The sequence below is a fragment of the Suricata suricatta genome, chromosome 9, assembly GCF_006229205.1.
Source record: "Suricata suricatta isolate VVHF042 chromosome 9, meerkat_22Aug2017_6uvM2_HiC, whole genome shotgun sequence".
Classification (NCBI taxonomy): domain Eukaryota; kingdom Metazoa; phylum Chordata; class Mammalia; order Carnivora; family Herpestidae; genus Suricata; species Suricata suricatta.
Genome location: NC_043708.1, coordinates 23603173 through 23622047, shown reverse-complemented (window position 1 = coordinate 23622047; position 18875 = coordinate 23603173). Strand labels below are relative to the sequence as shown.

Here is an 18875-nt window from a genome sequence, read left to right as displayed (position 1 = left end):
CTTTAAAAACATTTCTTATGGTTTATCTTTACATTTAAAAATATACATGAATACATATATATTTGTATGCTCCTCTTTCTTTGCTAGACACATGGTAGATGCCATACACACTTCTTTCTACCTTGCTTTTCTTCCACTTATTGTATCTTGGCGATCACTCCTTTGTAGTATATGGAAATCACAGTGGAGATTATAAGCAGAGAAACACACAATCTGAATTGTGGGGGGGTTAAATTTTTTTTAATTTTTTATTTTTTTATGTCTTTATTTTGAGAGAGAGCGAGATAGAGGGTGGGGGAGGGGCAGAGAGAGAGGGAGACACAGAATCTGAAGCAGACTCCAGGCTCTGAGCTGTCAGCACAGAGCCCGACATGGGGCTCAAACCCATAGACTGTGAGCCCACAGACAGTGAGACCATGACCTGAGCAAGTTGGCCGCTTAACCGACTGAGCCACCCAGGCACCCCTGATTTGTGTCTTAAGAAGATCATTAAAATGCTGTGTTGAAAATAGACTCCAAGAAGCAAGGAAGGAAACAGGGAGACCAATTGGGTGGCTTTTGTGATAATTCAGGGGATAGATGCTGATGGTGTAGAGAGGGAGCAGTAGTAGAGACAGTAAGAAGAGATTGGAATCTGGATTTATTTTGAAGGTAGAACTAAGAAATTTTGATGATGAAATATGAAAGAGAATAATCAAGGATGGCTCTGAGGGTTTATGTTTGAGAAATTATAGGGATAGGATTGCTATTTACTAAGATGGCAAACTGCAAGAGAGTCATATGTGTGGGAGCTCAGAGTTTGGTTTTGAACATCTTACATCTGAAGTGATGTTAGACATAGATAGCCAAGTAAAAATGTCAAGTAAGCAGTTGTATATATGAGTTTGAAGTGTAGGGGAATAGGTCTGGGCTGGAGACCTTTGTGAGTATTGATGATACCAGATGAGTATTATCTAGAAAGTTATTATAGCTACAGAAGAGAAATCGGTCAAGCACAGCCTTCTGGAGTGAATTCCCATATTTAGAGATTGGAGAGATGAGAAATCAGTAAAAGACTCTGAAAAGGAATGGGCAGAAGTTTGATCAATAGAATGAATGGAGAGGAAGCATCCATCCTTCTTTTGGATCAGAAGCTGTAAGATTTAGGCTTGAGCTACCAGTATTTATCTATCCTGGCATATTGCAAGAGCCTGTGACAGGAAAGTATGAGGTCACCATGCAAAAACAAGGAGACCAGAAGGGTAAAGAGAAGGAGAATAAGAGATTGAGAAATGTTGAGACCTCTGACAACATCATGGGAGATCCTAGATTCAGCAGCACCTGAAGACCACACCATCCTGAATTAAGGAAAAAAAAAATTATTTATTTAAGGAATCTCTACACCCAACATGAGACTCAGACTCACAAGCCCAAGAGTCACACGCTTCTCTGACTGAGCCAGCCAGGTGTCCCACCATCCTGAATTTTTTTTAATTAAGTGAGCCAATAAATTATTTTGTTGGCTTAAGCTAGTTTGAATTGGTTCTCTATCATTAGCAGCAAAAAGGACTTTATACAATGTTTGTCTTCTGTGCTCCAGTAATACGTCCCCCAGTCTTAACATTTATCACACTTGATAGATTTTGATGGTTTACTTTACTACAAAGAAGATTGAATCTCTCTCCTAATCTGTGCCTGAACAATGCTGGGCAAGTCCTCAACCCCTAATGGATATAGACTCTTTATCTGTAAAAGCATAGAGTGGGCCCAGATAATATCAAAGATCTCTTCTAGTGTCAATATCCTTTTATTTGTGGTACCTTTTTCTAGGTTTTTTTTTTTTTTTTAAATAGTAAGCTCTGTGCAATATGGGGCTGAACTCACATTCCTGAGATTAGGAGTTGCATGTTCTACTGACTGAGCCAGACACCTACTTTTTTCTGGTTTTTAAACTTCTAGATAAAGCGTTTTAAGAGCACCTGAGTGGCTCAGTCAGTTAAGGCATCCGACTTTGGCTCAGGTCACGATATTAGGGTCTGTGAATTTGAGCCCCGCTTCAGGCTCTGGGCTGACAGCTCAGAGCCTGGAGCCTACTTCCAATTCTCTGTGTGTCTCTCTTTCTGCCCTCCCTGCTTGCACTCTGTCTCTCTGTCTCTGTCTCTCTTAAAAATAAACAAACATTAAAAAAATTTTTTTTAGGGGTGCCTGTGTGGCTTAGTTGGTTAAGTGTCCAACTTTGGCTCAGGTCATGATCTCATGGTTCGTGGGTTTGATCCTGGCGTAGGGCTCTGTGCTAACAGCTCAGAGCCTGGAGCCTGATTCAGATTCTGTGTCTTCTCTGTCTCCCTTTCTCTGCTCGTGCTCTGTCCCTCTCTCTCAAAATTTAAACTTTGATGAATCTGAAAGGCATCATGCTGAAAGAAGCCAGTCTCTAAAACTTATATATTACAGTTGGCTCTTTTTTTTTTTAAGAATTTTTAATGTTTTATTTATTTTTGATACAGAGGGAGACAGAGCATGAGAGGGGGACGGTCAGAGAGAGAAGGAGACACAGAACTGGAAGCAGGCTCCAGGCTCTGAGCTAGTTGTCAGCACAGAGCCTGATGTTGGGCTCGAACCCACGAATGTGAGATCTGACCTGAGCCAAAGTCAGAGGCTTAACCAACTGAGCCACCCAGGCACCCCTACAGTTGGCTCTTGAGCAATGCAAGGATTAATTAAGGACATCGATCTTCTATGCAATCAAAAATCCTTATATAATTTTGACTCTCCCCAAACCTAACTACTATAACTTAACATAAGATAAAATAACTTAAGGGGCACCTGGGTTACTTAGTCAGTTAAGCGTTCAACTCTTGATTTCAGCTCAGGTCACGATCGCATGGTTTGTGGGTTCAAGCTGCACATTAGGGCTTGGGATTCTGCTTGGGATTCTATCTCCCTCACTCTCTGCTCCTCCCCTGCTTGCTCTCTTTTTTTCAAAATAAATAAAAATAAACTTAAAAAAAGATTTAAAAAAGATAAAGTAACTTAAATCTTACAATATGGCAAGCTAGAAAAAGAAAATGTTATTAAGAAAATCATAAGAAAAAATACATTTACAGTACTGTATTATATTTTAAAAAGTCCATTTATAAGTGGACCCTGTGATTTAAACCCATGTTGTTCAAGGGTTAACTGTATAGGATTCCATGCAGTTATTCCTGAAAAGATAAAATTCAAGTGACAGAACCATTGCCAGGGTGGGGGACAGATGTGACCCCTGCAAGGAAGTTTTTTGGGGTGTTGGAATTGTCTTGTGTCTGGATTGTGATGGTGGTTACATGCATCTATGCATGTGTTAAAATTCATAGAACTGTATACCAAAAAAGTCAGTTTTACTGTATGAGAATTAAAAAAAACAAAGCCTGGTCTAGCTCTAACGACCCTACTCTTAGAAAATAAATGGAAAATCTATTCATTTTCTTCTTTGTGTGTGTGTGTGTGTGTGTTCATTCACTTTTGAGAGAGAGAGTGAGCAGGAGAAGAAGAGAGAGAGAGGGTGACAGAGATCTAAAGAGGGCTGTACATGCATAGCAGTGAGCCCGAAGCAAGGCTTGAACTCATGGACTGTGAGATCATGACCTTAGCTGAAGACAGACTCTCAACCTACTGAGGTACCCAGGCTCCCCTGTGTTCATTTTCTATTGTCATGTAACAAATTATCACAAACCTAGTGGCTTAAAACAATACCCCTGTATTAGCTCACATTTCTGCAGGTCAGAAGGCTGGCACCGCATGATTGGGTTCTCTGCCCAGGGTTTCATAGGCCCAAATCACAATATTGGCCAGGCTGGATTCCCATCAGGCTGAGGTCCTTTAGAAAAGTTCATCTTCAAGTGCATTCTTGTTGGCAAAATTTGATTTCTTGCCGTTGTAGGATTGAGGTTCCTATTTTGTTGTGTGCTGTCAGCAGGGCCTACTCACACCTCCTGCTGGACCCTCTCAGGTCCTTCCCACCATGGACGTTTGCTTTCTTCCAGGCCATCTGGGGCACATCTCTCCAACCTTCTCTGCTGCCACCAGCTGGAGGAAAGTCTCTGCTTTTAAAGGTCTCATTGATGAGGTCAGGCCCGTCCAAATAACCTCCTTATTGTATAGTCAACCTAGGAGCACCTGGATGGCTCAGTTGGTTAAGTGTCCAACTCTTGATTTCTGCTCAGGTCATGCTCTTCCTGTTATGTGTTCCCCCTTCAGGCTCTGCTTGGGATTCTCTTCTCTCTCTCTGCCCCTCTCCCACTGGTTCGTTCTTCCTCTCACACTCTCTCTCTAGCACAATTAATAAAACTTTCATTTAAAAGTCAGCATTAAAAAAATATAGTCAACTTTGCCATAGAATGACATAAACAGGGGACCGTTGTCTCACTGTATTAACAGCCCCAGGGACTAGGCTGGGCATGTACCTAAGGGGCGGGCAGGGAGGAGATCTTGGGATAGATATTAGAATCTTGTCTGTCGCAGGATATAAGCCAAAAGAAAAAACCCAACTATTTTGGTAAATGCATGATTATTGATCACATTGTGTAATGTAACAAGCACAGTCTAGGAGTCTGAAGATATAAATTCAGGCTATAGCTTCACCAATAAACTGTGTTATGGGGGATGTGATATGGACTAGGAGTGAACTGTTAAGAAAGAATTCTTGAGGCTTTTTGGTGCAAAAGGTGTTTTTATTAAAGCTTGGGAACAGAACCCAAGGGCAGAAGAACTGGACTGGGATTGTGAGGAAAGATTGATTGTATACTTTTAAGTTTGCGGGGGGAGAGCGAAGGAGGGTAGACATAAAGGACATTTCTGAAGAGATTTTCCTATGTTAAAGAAGACTTAAGGGATCCTGGAGGTCTGGCTATAGTCAAGCTAAGGTTTCTTTTTGCCTCTAGCAAAGCATTAACGTTAAGGCAGTTGTGAGTTCCTTGAGGCAAGTCACACTCTGCCTGTCTCAAGAATTTATCAATGGGCTGCAAGTTGTAAGGAAGTTTAATTTTATCTACATTTCTCTTGCCTTTTGTTCTCCTCATCAGTTGAGACACCGAACTTCTCTGGGCCTCAATTTTATCAAACTTAATACGCTGATCATGTTACCTGCTGTACATATAGCATGGAGGGTTTAATTGAGGGAGTGTAGGTGAATATGTTTTACTTAACTCTAAAGCACTATGTAAATATATTAGTTATTACTGCTAATATTTTGTTTGACATTGCTCTGCTTTAACCTCTGCTCCAGGAATGTGTTATTTCTAGAAAGAGTATAAAAGAGGAGCAAATTAGAGAAACTCCCGGAAGCCAAGATCAAGGAGCTTAGATTTAATTCAGCAGGTGATTTGGAGCTGAAGGAGGCTTAAATAGAGGGCTGTGTCACAGAAACTGGCAATAAAGACAGTTCTCAAGTCCCAGTGGGTTTCTATGGCGATGAGAGACAAAGGAGGCCACTAAGGACAAGGTTAAAGTAATTAACATGGGGAGTCCGTAAGATACAGACCAAGACCAAGGATGCAGGATTGAAAGAAAGGGGCGGAGAAGTGCTTCTCCCATCCACTCTCATTTCTCACAGAAGCACATGCGTGTGAAGCATTTCTACCAGTCATGGTCCCTCATTGTCCTTGGGATGTATGGAGAAGAGCATCTGACTTTGATAACGATCTTGGCAAAACATAATCTACTGCAAAAATAATATGATATTATATGCCAAGGCCAAGGCCTTTATTCATGTGTGGGGGAGGGGGTCTGTGTCCCTCTGTGCTGGGTCTTCCTGCCACACTCAGCCCTCTATCACAGGTAATCAGCAGCTGTCTGCTCAAAATGGAGAGACCAGTGTGGATCAGAATTGGTGCTGCTCCAGGTTTCCAGGACCCATCAGTTCACTCCACTCTTGGTATTCCAGATAGAGGGGGGAATTCATTTTCAGAGAAGCGAGGACCTAGCTTGATTTCTAACCAGCTGTGACTCCGTAGTCACAAGTGAGGTGACAGGGTTGAGTGGTTAAACACATAGATTCTGAAGTCAGTTTCCAAAGTGGTTAAACACACAGATTCCAAAGCTCCTCTCTTGGCTCCCTTATTCACTAGCTGTGCATCCTGGGCATGCCACCTTGATGGGGGAGCATGAGGCAGGCTAAGGGATAAAGAACAAGCTAGCACACCGCCCAGCCCCCAGGTGGAATATGTGTGATATTCCTGAGATACTCCTGGCTACCCAAGAACAAAGGAAAGGGGTTTAAATGCTTGCCTTGGTGATGTGAGAAACTAAGGCAAATGAAAAATTAAATTCCCTTACTGCCTAGAGCCTATCGACAAGTCCTTGAGACTGGCAGAGTGACCTCCCCCTAGGAGCTCAGCTGCCTCAAGGATGACGTTTTGCTGGGGGCAAAAGAGAACCTTCACTTAACATTATCCCAAACTCAAGGATCCTGAAAGTCAATTTCTTTTATCTCAGCCGCCCCAAGATGTATGCTGGCAATTATGCTCCAAGCTTATGGCCCCCAGTACACACAACTGAAGGGTCTTAGGACTGAGGTTTTATTAAACGGTAATAAATGGCATATTCCTAGCAAGAGCTAGCCCCTCAAGGTCCGAGAAACCTTGCTGCCAAAATACCTTACAGACTAACTTTATCCCTGACCCCCTCCCAACCTGAGGGTTTATGAGTTACCTGTCAGACCCAGTGCAGCTCTTTCTACCCATGGGCCCTGTCCCCAGGCTTTAATAAAATCACTTTTTTACACCAAAGACACCTTTAAGAATTCTTTCTTGTTTGTCGGCTCCGGCCCCCACAAACCTCCCTCACCCCAAAACTTAATCAACCTAACTTTGCTCTTAGTTTTCTTACTTATAACTTTGTATTTCCGTGGTATAGGTTGTTATTTCTCCTTTCCTATTTGTGATTTTATCTGTCTGGGTCCTTTCTCTTTTTCATGAATCTGGCTAGAAGTTTTTTTCAATTTTAGTACTTTCTTTCAATGAACCAGCTCCTAGTTTCATTGATCTGTTCTGTTGTTTTTTTAGTTTCTGTATCATCAATTTCTGCTCTAATCTTTATGATCTCCTTCTTTCTGCTGGCTTTAGGTTTACTACCAGCGTTTTTCACAGAGTGAGAACAAGCAATCCTAAAATTTGTATGGAACCACAATAGACCCCTGATAGCCAAAGCAACCTTGAAGAAGGAAAGCCAAGCTGGAGGCATCACAATTCCAGACTTTATGTTACATTACAGAGCTGAAGTAATCAAAACAGTATGGTACTGGCACAAAAATAGACACATAGACCAATGGAATAGAATAGAAAACTCAGAAATGACCTCACAATTATATGGTCAATTAATCTTTGGCGAAACAAGAAAGAATATCCAATGGGTAAAAATACACTCCCCCCCAGTAACAAATGGTATGGGGAACAGCAACGTGTAAAAGAATGAAGCTGGACCATTTTCTTACACCATACACAAAAATAAATTCAAAATGTATTAAAGATCTGAACGTGAGACTTGAAACCATAAATATCCTAGAAGATAACACAGACAGTAACTTCTCTGACATTGAACATAGCAACTTCTTTCCAGATATGTCTCCAGAGGCAAGGGAAACAAAAGCAAGAATAGGGACAGGGTGCCTGGGTGACTCAGCCCATTAAGTCTCTGACTCTTGGTTTTTGGCTCAGGTCATGATCTCATGGTTCTGTCAGTGCAGAGCCTGACGCGGGGCTCAGTCCCATGAACTGTGAGATCATGTCCTGAGCTGAAATCAAGAGTTGGATGCGTAACCAACTGAGGTACCCCAGCACCCCCCTCTTAGTTTTGATAATACATTAGAGGGACCCACAGAACTCACTGAAAGGTGTCATCCTCATGGTTTATTACAGGAAAAGGATCTAGATTCAAGTCAACTAAGGGAAGAAAGAAGTGCATAGGGAAAGAATCTAGGAGGATTCCAAATATGAAGAATCCATCTGTCCTCTCCCTGTGTAGCCAGGACAGCGTTGCTCTCCTGGCTTTGATGTATGACAATATGCAGGAAGTATTGCCAACCAGACAAGGTCACCTGAGTCCTGACATCCAAAGTTTTTACTGGGCCTCCATCATGTAGGTGTGAATGATTGCTTATGTGGCTGATGTCAGTCTCTAGCCCCTCCAGACATCTACTGATACTGGATAACCTAGACCCCTACACTAAAGCACGTTGCTGGACTTTCTGCCCAGCCCCTACTCTAAGAGTATTTGGTGTGCCCAGTCCGCACCCTAAATTATATTCTTAGATAATCTGGTGACCCAGACTCCCAGGCAAACAACGTGCTCCTGTGAAGCGTGACATTTCAAGAGCTTAGAAATTAGTCCTCAAAAGCTGAGGACAAAGCCAGATCTCTGTGCAAGTTTATATTCTTGACTATAGAACCCTTGGAAACATTATGTTAAGTGAAAGAAGCCAAACACAAAAGGCCAGATATAATTCCATTTGTATAGAATTTCCAGAATAGACAGATGCATAGAGACAAAATGATTAATAGTTACTGGGGGGGGTCGCTCTGGCAGGCTCAGTTGGTAAAGCATGGGACTCTTGATCTTGGGGTCGTGAGTCAAGCCCCACTTTGGGTGTAGAACTTACTTAAAAAAATTTACCTGAGCTGGTTGGGTAGGGGTGGAGGATGGGAAAGGTGAGTGACTACTAGTGGGTACAAAGGTTTCTTTTTGGAGTGTTGAAAAATTATATAGTGCTGATGGCGGCAGAACTCTGTGAGTATACTAAAATCCACCAATCTGGGCCCTTTAAAAGGTGAATTTTATGGGATGTGAAATATATTGTAATAAAGCTGTAAAAGCAAAGTTAAGTAAAATGCAATATTAATAAAATGAATAAATAAGTGAATAAGAAGTATGATATTGTATCTCTTCATTAATGTTTTTCCAAATTAAATTTAGAATTATTTTGATGAGTATTTAAAAAAAATTTTTAATGTTTTTTATTTATTTTTGAGAGACAGAGAGAGACAGCGCGAGCAGGGGAGGGTCAGAGAGAGAGGGAGACACAGAATCTGAAGCAGGCTCCTGGCTCTGAGCTAACTGTCAGCACAGAGCCCGACACGGGGCTCAAACCCATGAACTGTGATATCATGACCTGAGCTGAAGCCGGACGCCCAACCAACTGAGCCACTCAGGCACCCCATTGATGAGTATTTAAAAAAACTTTTTTTAACGTTTATCTATTTTTGAGAGAGAGAGACACAGAGCCTGAGCGGGGGATGGTCAGAGAGGGAGACACAGAATCAGAAGCAGGCTCCAGGTGCTGAGCAACGGTCAGCACAGAGCCTGACGTGGGGCTCGAACCCACGAACTGCGAGATCATGCATGACCTGAGCTGAAGTTGGCTGCTTAACCGACTGAGCCAACCAGGCGCCCCTAAAAATTTTTTTTAACACTTATTTATTTTTGAGAGAGAGAAAGAGAATGAGCAGAGAGGGGCAGAGAGGGAGATGCAGAATCTGAAGCAGTCTTCAGGCTCTGAGTTGTCAGCACAAACCCTGATGCAGGGCTCAAACCCACGAACCAAGAGATCATGACCTGAGCCGAAGTCGGATGCTCAACCAACTGAGCCATCCAGGTGCCCCGAGTATTTTTTTAAAATTTTTATTTATTTTTGAGAGAGAGAGAGAGAGAGAGAGCGAGAGAGAGCATGAGCACGAGTAGGGGAGGGGCAGAGAGATGGGGACAGAGAGGATCCTAAGTGGGCTCTATGCTGACAGCAGTGAGCTCAATGCAGGGCTCGAACTCACAAACCATGAGATCATGACCCTAGCCAAAGTCAGACACTCAACTGACTGAACCATCCAGGTGCCCCTGTTGAGTATTTTTTGAAAAGGTTTTAGAAATACTGTTATTAAGGTGACCATGAATTAGCTTAGATAGCTGATATCTTTACAGTTTTATGTCTTAGGAATACTATTTAGGTTTTGACTTATTAAAATCTTTCATATCTTTCAATAATATTTTGGTGTTTTCTTTATATAGATTGTACCCATCTCTCAGGATATTGATTCCCGGGTATTTCATTTCTTTATTATCATGAATGCAATCTCTGTGTTTATTTTTTAATTTTTTTGATGTTTTATTTATTTTTGATACAGAGAGAGACAAAGAATGAGAGGGGGAGGGTCGGAGAGAGGGGGAGACACAAAATCAAAAGCAGGCTCCAGGCTCTGAGCTGTCAGCACAGAGCCTGACGTGGGGCTCAAACCCACAAACTGAGATCATGACCTGAGCCGAAGTCGGAGGCTTAACTTACTGAGCTATCCAGACACCCTGCAATCTCTGTTTTTATATTGTCACTAAAGATAACAGTAATTTTATTAGACACACTGAAATTGTTCTGAAATGCAGCAGTTTTTGAGTAGAATCGATTATTTGACTATAGATGACTTAAAGTTAGCGTGAACTTGTAGGCGGTGGGATGGGCTCCTACATCTCCTTTCCGGGATGGAGCCTTCCTTCTGTTTGAGATACATACAGGAAAACAGCTTTGCTGTCAGAGACTTCCTTCCTGAGCTCTGAGACTTCCTCTGCAAAAGCGCTGCAAGACCCGCTGACCCCATTTCTTTTCAGATTTAATTATTCTTTTTGAAAGCTGGCTCTAACCTGAAAGGGATTTGAAACGTAAGGCTCCAGTGGGGATGAAGCTTTAGACCCAAGATAACTATTCCTTTTTCTATTGAATAGCCTGGCAGGGGAACAATTTGCCCCCTGCCCTGAGCACTGTCATTTATTTTGATCATTTTCATTCCTATCAAGTGTGCTGCCAGCTCAGAAGGCAGCCATCTGATATCTGAAGTGACTCCTTACATTACTTCCTTGTCTCTTCTCTAGTAGCAAGATATTCCACCGGAATATGCCCGTTTGTGGATGAAGAAGCTTCAGTGTGCGTGTGTGGCTCTGGGTTTAATAGCCCTAAGGGGGAAAATACTGGCACAATAAGAATAGTTATTATTTGCTGGTAAGCTCCTCTGTGTCTGTTTAACTCATTTACCCCTTAAAACAGCCTTATGAATAGTTAAAACTTTTTTTTTTTTAATTTTAGAGAGTGAGAGAGAAAGAGAAACAGAGCATGCAAGCTGGGGAGAGGGGCAGATGGAGAGAGAGAATCTTAAGCAGGCTCCACGCTCAGCATGGAGCGTGGATCTTGGCATGACCTGAGCCGAAATCATAATTGAGACACTCAACCAGGCACCCCAGTAGTTAATTCTTCTTATCTCCATTTTACAGACTAAGAAATGGAGGCTTAGAGATGTTATGTAAATTGCCCAAGATGACAAATACAAAGTGACCAATCTGGACCTTAATTCCAAAGAATATGATCTTAACTGCTATTCCATACTGGCCCTGAAGTGGAAGATTCTTTTTTTTTTTTCTTTATTTTTTTTAGTGCTTATTTATTTATTTTTGAGAGAGTGAGAGAGAGTGAGTGGGGACGGGCAGACAGAGAGAGGAAAGAGAATCCCAAGCAGGGTCCACACTGTCAGCATAGAGCACGAGGTGAAGCTTGATCTCATGAACTGTGAGATCATGACCCGAGCTGAAATCAAGAGTTGGGCGCTTAACCAACTGAGCCACCCAGGTGCCCCTGATTCTACTTTTCTAAGAAATCTGGAGTCAGACATGAGTTTGAGTCCTGTGCCCTTTGCTTCCTAGCTCTGTAACCCTGAGCAGAACAAGTCTACTTACCTCATAAGGCTGTGAAGATGACATGTGGTAATGAGTGGAAAGTGCTTAAGTGCCTGGGTCACAGTGAGGACTAAATAGATATCTCCTGTTATTCTTCAAAAATCTATCAAAAAAATTGTCAGAAAAAATTTTTTCGGTACCAGCAAAAAAATTTTTTTGTTTGATTTTTCTGTGCCAGATCCTGTGCTAATTTGGGGGACTCAGTGAAACACTGACAGCCTCACACCCAGCAGATTGTCCGTCTGGGGCTTGTGGACTGAATCTGGTCTTCAGGAGTATTCTGTTTGTCCCCCACACACATACTTTAAGATTTTTGAATTAGTTGTAGACAATTCAAAATGAGATTTTAATAAAAATGTGGGCTTCCCACTGCTTTTGGAAACCAGCGGAGCTGCGCCTGCATTGTCCCATGGTGGCAGTCCTCTAGAATGCATTTTGTCACGTGGGAATGTGGGCCACAGACCCCGCCACCCCCTGTTACATCCAAAGCTGAGGAGTCACTGGTGGTTCATTGTTGCAGCTGTACTATTTTTCTTATGGTAGAAGTAAAATCTTTGATTTACCTAGGATGCTCTCAAAAGAAATCAAAAGATGGGTGGAAGGAGTTGCATGACTTCAGAAAAATTAATGAATTTATGCCCCTCCATAAAATAAACCACCTACATGCCTGTTTCTGACAAAGGCAAATCAAAATTTTCTCAGGGCAATAAAGAGAAGCTTCCACAGGTTAGAGTATTTCTCTTTGAGCAGTCCAGAAACAGAGAGTGAGAGGAAGAATCTAGGATCTCTCAACTTGACAATGGAAGACTCTCTGAATGGGCAAGGCCAGACTCAGCCAATAGGAGAAGTAATTTTGTTCATAGTGGGTAGATCTGTGAACTTTTTTTTTTTTTTTTTAGGGTGTGCATCCAGCAAGAGAATTGGCAGGTCTGGCTGTGACTGGTGGAAAGATCTACTGAAAGTGAAGGACTTGAGCCTATCCTTGCTCACAGACAGGAGTCCATTCCTACCAGGGGTCTGAGAGACATGGCAGAGGTTGTGCGAAGGCTTGAGGATGGAAGAGACCGCCCTTGTGAAATTCAAGGTCAAGTTCAACCTACAGTGAAGAACTCTGCTCCAAACCGTAAGATTCCACTTCACACTCACTTGGATGGCTATAATGAAAGAGACAGTCAATAATAAGTGTTAATGAGGATACAGAGAAATTGCCACCCTCATACATTGTCGGTGGGAATAAAGGGTGTCACTACTTTGGAAAACAGTTTGGCAGTTCCTCAAAATGTTAAACGTAGAGTTATTATATGACCTAGGAACTCCATTCATAGGTATATATCCCCCCAAAATGAAAGCATGTTCACACAGAAACCTATACAAAATATTCATAGCCTAGCATTGTTCATAATAGCCAAAATGTGGAAACAATCCAAATGTCCATCAACTGATTAATGCATAACCAAATTGTGTCTCTATAGGATAGAATATCATTCAGCAATAAGAAATGAAGTAGCAGCACATGATACGACATGTCTGAACTCTGAAAACATTATACCAAGTGAAAGAAGCCAATCACAAAAGACCAAAGATTATATTTCCATTTATATGAAATATTCAGAATAGGCATGATCATGACAGAGCAAGGTTAGTGGTTGCCTAGGGCTAGGACCAGGGTTGGGGGATGAAGACGGGGGACCAGGCAAGACAACTGACTGCTAATGGGTACAGGTTTCTTTTTACAATGTTGGGAAGGTTCCTAAAATTAGATAGTGGTGATAGTTGTACAGCTCTGTGAACATAATAAAAACCACTGAATTGCACACTTTGAAAGGGTGAATTTTCTTGTATGTGAATTATATCTAAATAAAGCCATTATTAAGAAAAAGATCTCTCCTCCAAGTTTCCTGAGACCCCCTCTGAGATAAGGAAGTCACAATGGACTTGCTCCTTTTTTTTTTTTTTTTTTTTTTAATTCTTGAGCCTCTATTTACTAACTTTGTATCTGCTGGTTTTTCTTAAAGGTGTTTCCTTATACCGTTATCTTGTGGGTATGCTCCATGAAGGCAGACTCCTGGCTTTGACCACTAGTTGTGTGGTATTGAGCAAATGAGTTAACCACTTGGCTTCAGTGTCCTCATTTGAAAATGGAGATAGGGGGTGCCTGGGTGACTCAATTGATTAAGCATCCAACTCTTGATTTTGGCTCAAAACATGATCTCACAGCTTGTGAGCTCCAAGTTGGGCTCTGTGCTGACAGCATGGAGTCTGCTTGGGATTCTCTATCTCCCTCTTTCTCTTCCCTTCCTCCGTGTATGCTCTGGCATCTCTTTTTCTCTTTCTCAAAATAAATAAATAAACAACCAAAAAAACACAGAAAATGGAGATAATAATTGTACCTTATTCATGGGTTAAATGTGAAATATATGATAAATATATGAGTAAATAAACGGAGCCTATTTAGAAGAGTGCCTGGCACATAGTTAAGTTCTGTATGTATTTGTAATGATTAGTATCAGCATTTAGCACAAAGCAAGTGCTCTGTAAGTATTATTGTTATTATTTTTATTAGCGAGGGTATTGGCTAACTTGTCTAAGACTCCCTGTTCTGCTACTGATGAGCACTTGAGCACTTACAATTTGGAGTTAGTAAAGAAGAACGCCACTGTGAATGTTGGTACATCAGTTTCTCTAGGGTACATACACTTAGGAATAGAGCGCTAAGTCAGGGGTACTCAGATCTTGTTTCTGGATAATTCCAAGCCAGTGTCAAAGTGGTTGATTCAGTTTATGTTCTCACCTCCAGCACTTGATATGCTCACCTTGTAAAATTTTTTATCTGGTATGTAATGATGGCATCAATTTAAATTTGCATTTCCCTAATTAGTAATGAGGAGAATGCCTTTGATTTCTTCTTTTGTTAAGTTTTTGTTCGAGTCTCTTGTGTCTTTCTTACATGGCTATATGTCTTTTTCTTGTTGACTTGTGGGAATTCTTCATGCAGTTTGGAAACTAGTCATTTGTCTACTGCCTGTATTTTTATTGCTCGGCTTGTCTTTTTGCTCCAACATGGTATCTTTTGATGAACAGAAAATTGTGATTATTAAGCAAATTTATGAATCTTTTCTATTCTGGTTAGTGCTCTTTGTGTCTTGTCTAAGAAATTCTCTGTCCGGAGGTCTTGAACATGCTTCCTGTATCATCTTATAAAAGCTTTCTTGTTTCTCCTTTTACCTGTAGGTCAATTCCACCTGGAACTGGTTACTGTGCATGAGGTGAGATAGGAGTGTAATTTCAATTTTTTCTACACGGATGCTCAATTTTATCAGCACTATTAAAAAGTTAGCTCTTTCCTTACCGATCTGCAGGCCACTCTGTCATGTAGTAAGTGTCTACAAGTGTAGGACTGTTTGGGGACTCTTTATTCTGTTCCTGTTACAACCAGTCCTCTCACATTGTTCTGCTTAGTTAGTAGCCTCAGAATTCAGTATTTCCCCTTGGCTCTTTACCTTGAGAATCAACCTGTCAAGTTCTACCCCCCCCAAAATTAAACAAACAAACAAACAAACAAAAACCCCATGTTCCCAATCAGTGTACATCTCTAGATCTAACTGGAGGGTAGCGAGCAGGAAGTGAATGAAACATGTAGATTTGGTTGCATCTCTTTTATTGGAGAGCTGCCTTACCCCAGGGACATCAGCATGGGGTTGAAAACAGCAGACAGAGAAGGGCAGAGCTACTAGACTCACTAAAAACAGTCAGACTGTGTATTCTAAATCCTTCTTACCTTTGGATGCTGCGGCTTTATCATTTTGACTTGAGGTTTCTTTGGGATCCAAACAAAAGCATCCTAACTTATCTTAAATACAGCTAGAATGCAGAAGCAAGTAAAAAAGCCTTTTCATGAAAAGAACAGCTGTCACAAAAGCTATGAATTTTTTTTCTATAGGAAGGTAATATGTAACAATAATAATGATAATGATGATAGTTATAACTAACATTTACCAAGCCAGGCACTGTGCTAAGAAATGTACAGGCAGAAGTGCCTGGGTGGCTCAGTCGGTTAAGTGTCCAACTTCGGCTCAGGTCATGATCTTGAGGTTTGTGAGTTCAAGTCCTGCATTGGGCTTTGTGTTGACAGCTCAGAGCCTGGGCCTGCTTCGGATTCTCTGTCTCATTCTCTCTTTGTTCTTCCCCCACTTGTGCTCTGCCTCTCTCTGTCTCTCAGAAATAAATAAATGTAAAAAACCAAATTTTTAATAAAAAAAAGAAATGTATGGGTAATATATCATTACATTTCTAATCTTACTCAGTGGCCATGATCTCCCAATGTTATTCTTTTCCCAGATCCAGAGATGTCTCTGGAGAGACATCTCACAGTGTCACAGAGCTAATAGGATTCAAAGATAGGCCTTTCTGATGCCACCACACTTACCAATATGTGAAATAGGAAAAATTAAAAGCTCCCAGATGGGTAAGGTTTGGAAGAAGGGGAATTCTACCTTACTCCTGGCATGAACGTAAATGGATATAACCTTAGAGAACAGTTTGGTGGTATGTGTTAAATACCTGAAAATATTTATATTCTTTTAACTACTAGCTTTACTTTAAAAAAAATGAGTGGAACCTCCAAATCAAGATTTTCAAGGATGTTCAGAGCAGCAAAATTTTTTAGTAGCAAAAATAGAGTCTTGACTAAATGTTAGGAACTAAAATTCTATTGCAACTATTAAGAATAATGTTTTAGAATTTAAAAAAAAATTTTAAAAAATATTTATTTATTTTTGGGAGAATACAAGCAGGGAAGGGACAGAGAGAGAAGGACAGAGGTTCTGAAGCAGAGTCTGCACTGACAAGCTGACAGCAGTGAGCCTGATGTGGGACTAGAACTCACAAACCACGAAATTATGACCTTAGCTGAAGTCAGATGCTCAACTGACTGAGCCACCCAGGTGACCCTAGAATTTTTAATGACAAGGAAAAATATACTGTCTTGAGTGAAAGAAGCAAATTATGAAACAATATTCACAGCAGGATTTCTCTTGTATTGAAAAGGCAAAAAGGGTATACAGCAAAATGATAGTAGTGTTCATCTCTGTGGAGTGGGATTATGGAAAACTTAAATTTTTTCTTTTACTTTCCTGAAAATTTTCAAGTTTCAACCATGAATATGCTGAACATTGGTTAAAAATCTCAAACATATTTAAAAGTAGAACAGGGGCACCTGGATGGCTCAGTCAATTAATCCTCAGACTTCGGCTCAGGTCATGATCTCACAGATCGTGGGTTGGAGCCCCGCGTCGGGCTCTGTGCTGACAGCTCAGAGCCTGGAGCCTGTTTCAGATTCTGTGTCTTCCTCTCTCTCTCTGCCTCTCCCCACTCATGCTCTGTCTCTTTCTGTCTCAAAAATTAAAAAAATAAAACTCTAAATTAAAAAAAAAGTAGAGAGAACAGAAAAATGAACCTGATGAATTTACCAGCTTTAATATTTTTCACCACAGAGGAATCTTGCTCATGGTACCCCTTGCTACTCCCTTCACCAGATTATTTTGAAGCAAATGTCAAATATTATATTTTATTTGCAAAGATGTCAGCATTCTTCTCTAAAAGATATGGACTCCTTTTCAAAAACCACAACCAAAGTACCAGTACCACACCTAAATTTAAAAAATAATGAATTCTAAAAAAAAAAAAAAAGAATTCTTCAATATCATCAAATATTTACCCAGTCATTTTGGCATTTCTCTGATTTGTATGTTTCTTGTGTGTTTTGCTATTTTTAATGTATACATATACATACATATACATATATATACATATGTATATGTATGTATTTGTGTGTGTGTCTTATTTGAATGAAGGTCCAAATAGGGTTTATCCATTGTGACTGGTTGGTGTGTCTCACATCTCTTTTACCTATAGTTTCCTTCTCCATCTCTTTTTTTTTTTCATGCAATACTTTGTTGAAGAAATCAGATCATTTGCCTCCTAGAGTTTCCTATAGTCTTGATTTTGCATCTTTGTGACATTGTTCCTCCTTTCTTTCCTGTAAATTCTTTATTAGCTCTAAAGGTTTGATCAGATTCAAGGTTTTGTTTGGCTTTGTTTTTGCCATGGGGCTCAGGGAGAGACAAAGCAACTCCACACATGATGGTGTTTACTTCTATCAGGAAAATCCAGAGTTTGGTAGTCTTTCTTGTGGTGTTAGCAGACATTCCTGATCATTGCCACACCCAAAAACCATTAGAAATTGCAGAATTGGTGATTATCTCATTCTGTCATTCCTTTTTTTCACCTATTAGCTGGCATACTTTTGTAAAAGAATTTCACAAAGGAAGAAGAGAATGAATGCCTGATTTGTTCTCTTTAATGACCCATTTTAAAAATAATTAGGTGGTTTTCTAGCATTCTTCAGTAATGACATTTTTTTTTTTTTAGAGTACCATCATAAACTCACAGAGGTAAAGATACTTGACGCGCTTCAATCCTTTGATATTTTTTGCAGGTAATCAGATTGTCCCATCCTTTTGCAAGTGTTGACTTCTGAGTTTTTCTGACCTAACCCTAGTAGTTTTTCATAGCTTCCATAATTTCTGGTATGACAAGATATTTCAGGATCATCTTACCTCATACATTTCCATCCCCAGATGTGCAAACGAGGCTCTAAAGAGCCTAGATTTCTTTTAGTGGGACAATCGGTGTACTAGAAAGTGGTAAATGTTTTTTAAATAAAAAGAGTACCTGACACTGGATGGTGAATAGCAGTACAAAATGAATAGAACTGTAAGAATGTCACTGCCCAGGACCCCTTTAGAGAGGGAGCCATGGTCCCATAAACTCAACAGAAATGTCCCCACCATATCATGGACATGACTCCTAGTCACCAAGAAAACAAACTCTGTTCAGCGAACGTATTTACAAGGAAGTGTAAAACCTTTAAAAGGTTACATGTGTGGCTAAGTCCTAGTTATCTGGAAAATTAACATAAATAGAACGTTTTGTTCACTTCAACAGTGGTTCTCAGCTTCTGCTGAGAATAGAGTCATTTAGGGAGCTTGTCAAAATACAGGTTTCTGGGCTCCATTCCAGGTGGTCTGAATCCAGGGAGAAGTGCTGGAAATTTGTGTATTACTAAGACTTCCAAGTGATCTTGAAGCAGGTGGTCC

General features: G+C 40.6%; 1 protein-coding gene across 2 annotated transcripts in view; it reads left to right on the top strand.

The window, feature by feature from the left end:
• Positions 1 to 18875, top strand: part of ADCK1 (aarF domain containing kinase 1) — a 163449-nt gene that overhangs the window by 2896 nt on the left and 141678 nt on the right. For both annotated transcript variants that reach the window (XM_029952829.1, XM_029952826.1), the window contains exon 2: positions 12618 to 12841. In XM_029952829.1, the coding sequence (XP_029808689.1) occupies positions 12745 to 12841 (97 nt within the window). In that variant the 5' untranslated portion in view covers positions 12618 to 12744. The remainder of the gene's footprint in view (positions 1 to 12617; positions 12842 to 18875) is intronic.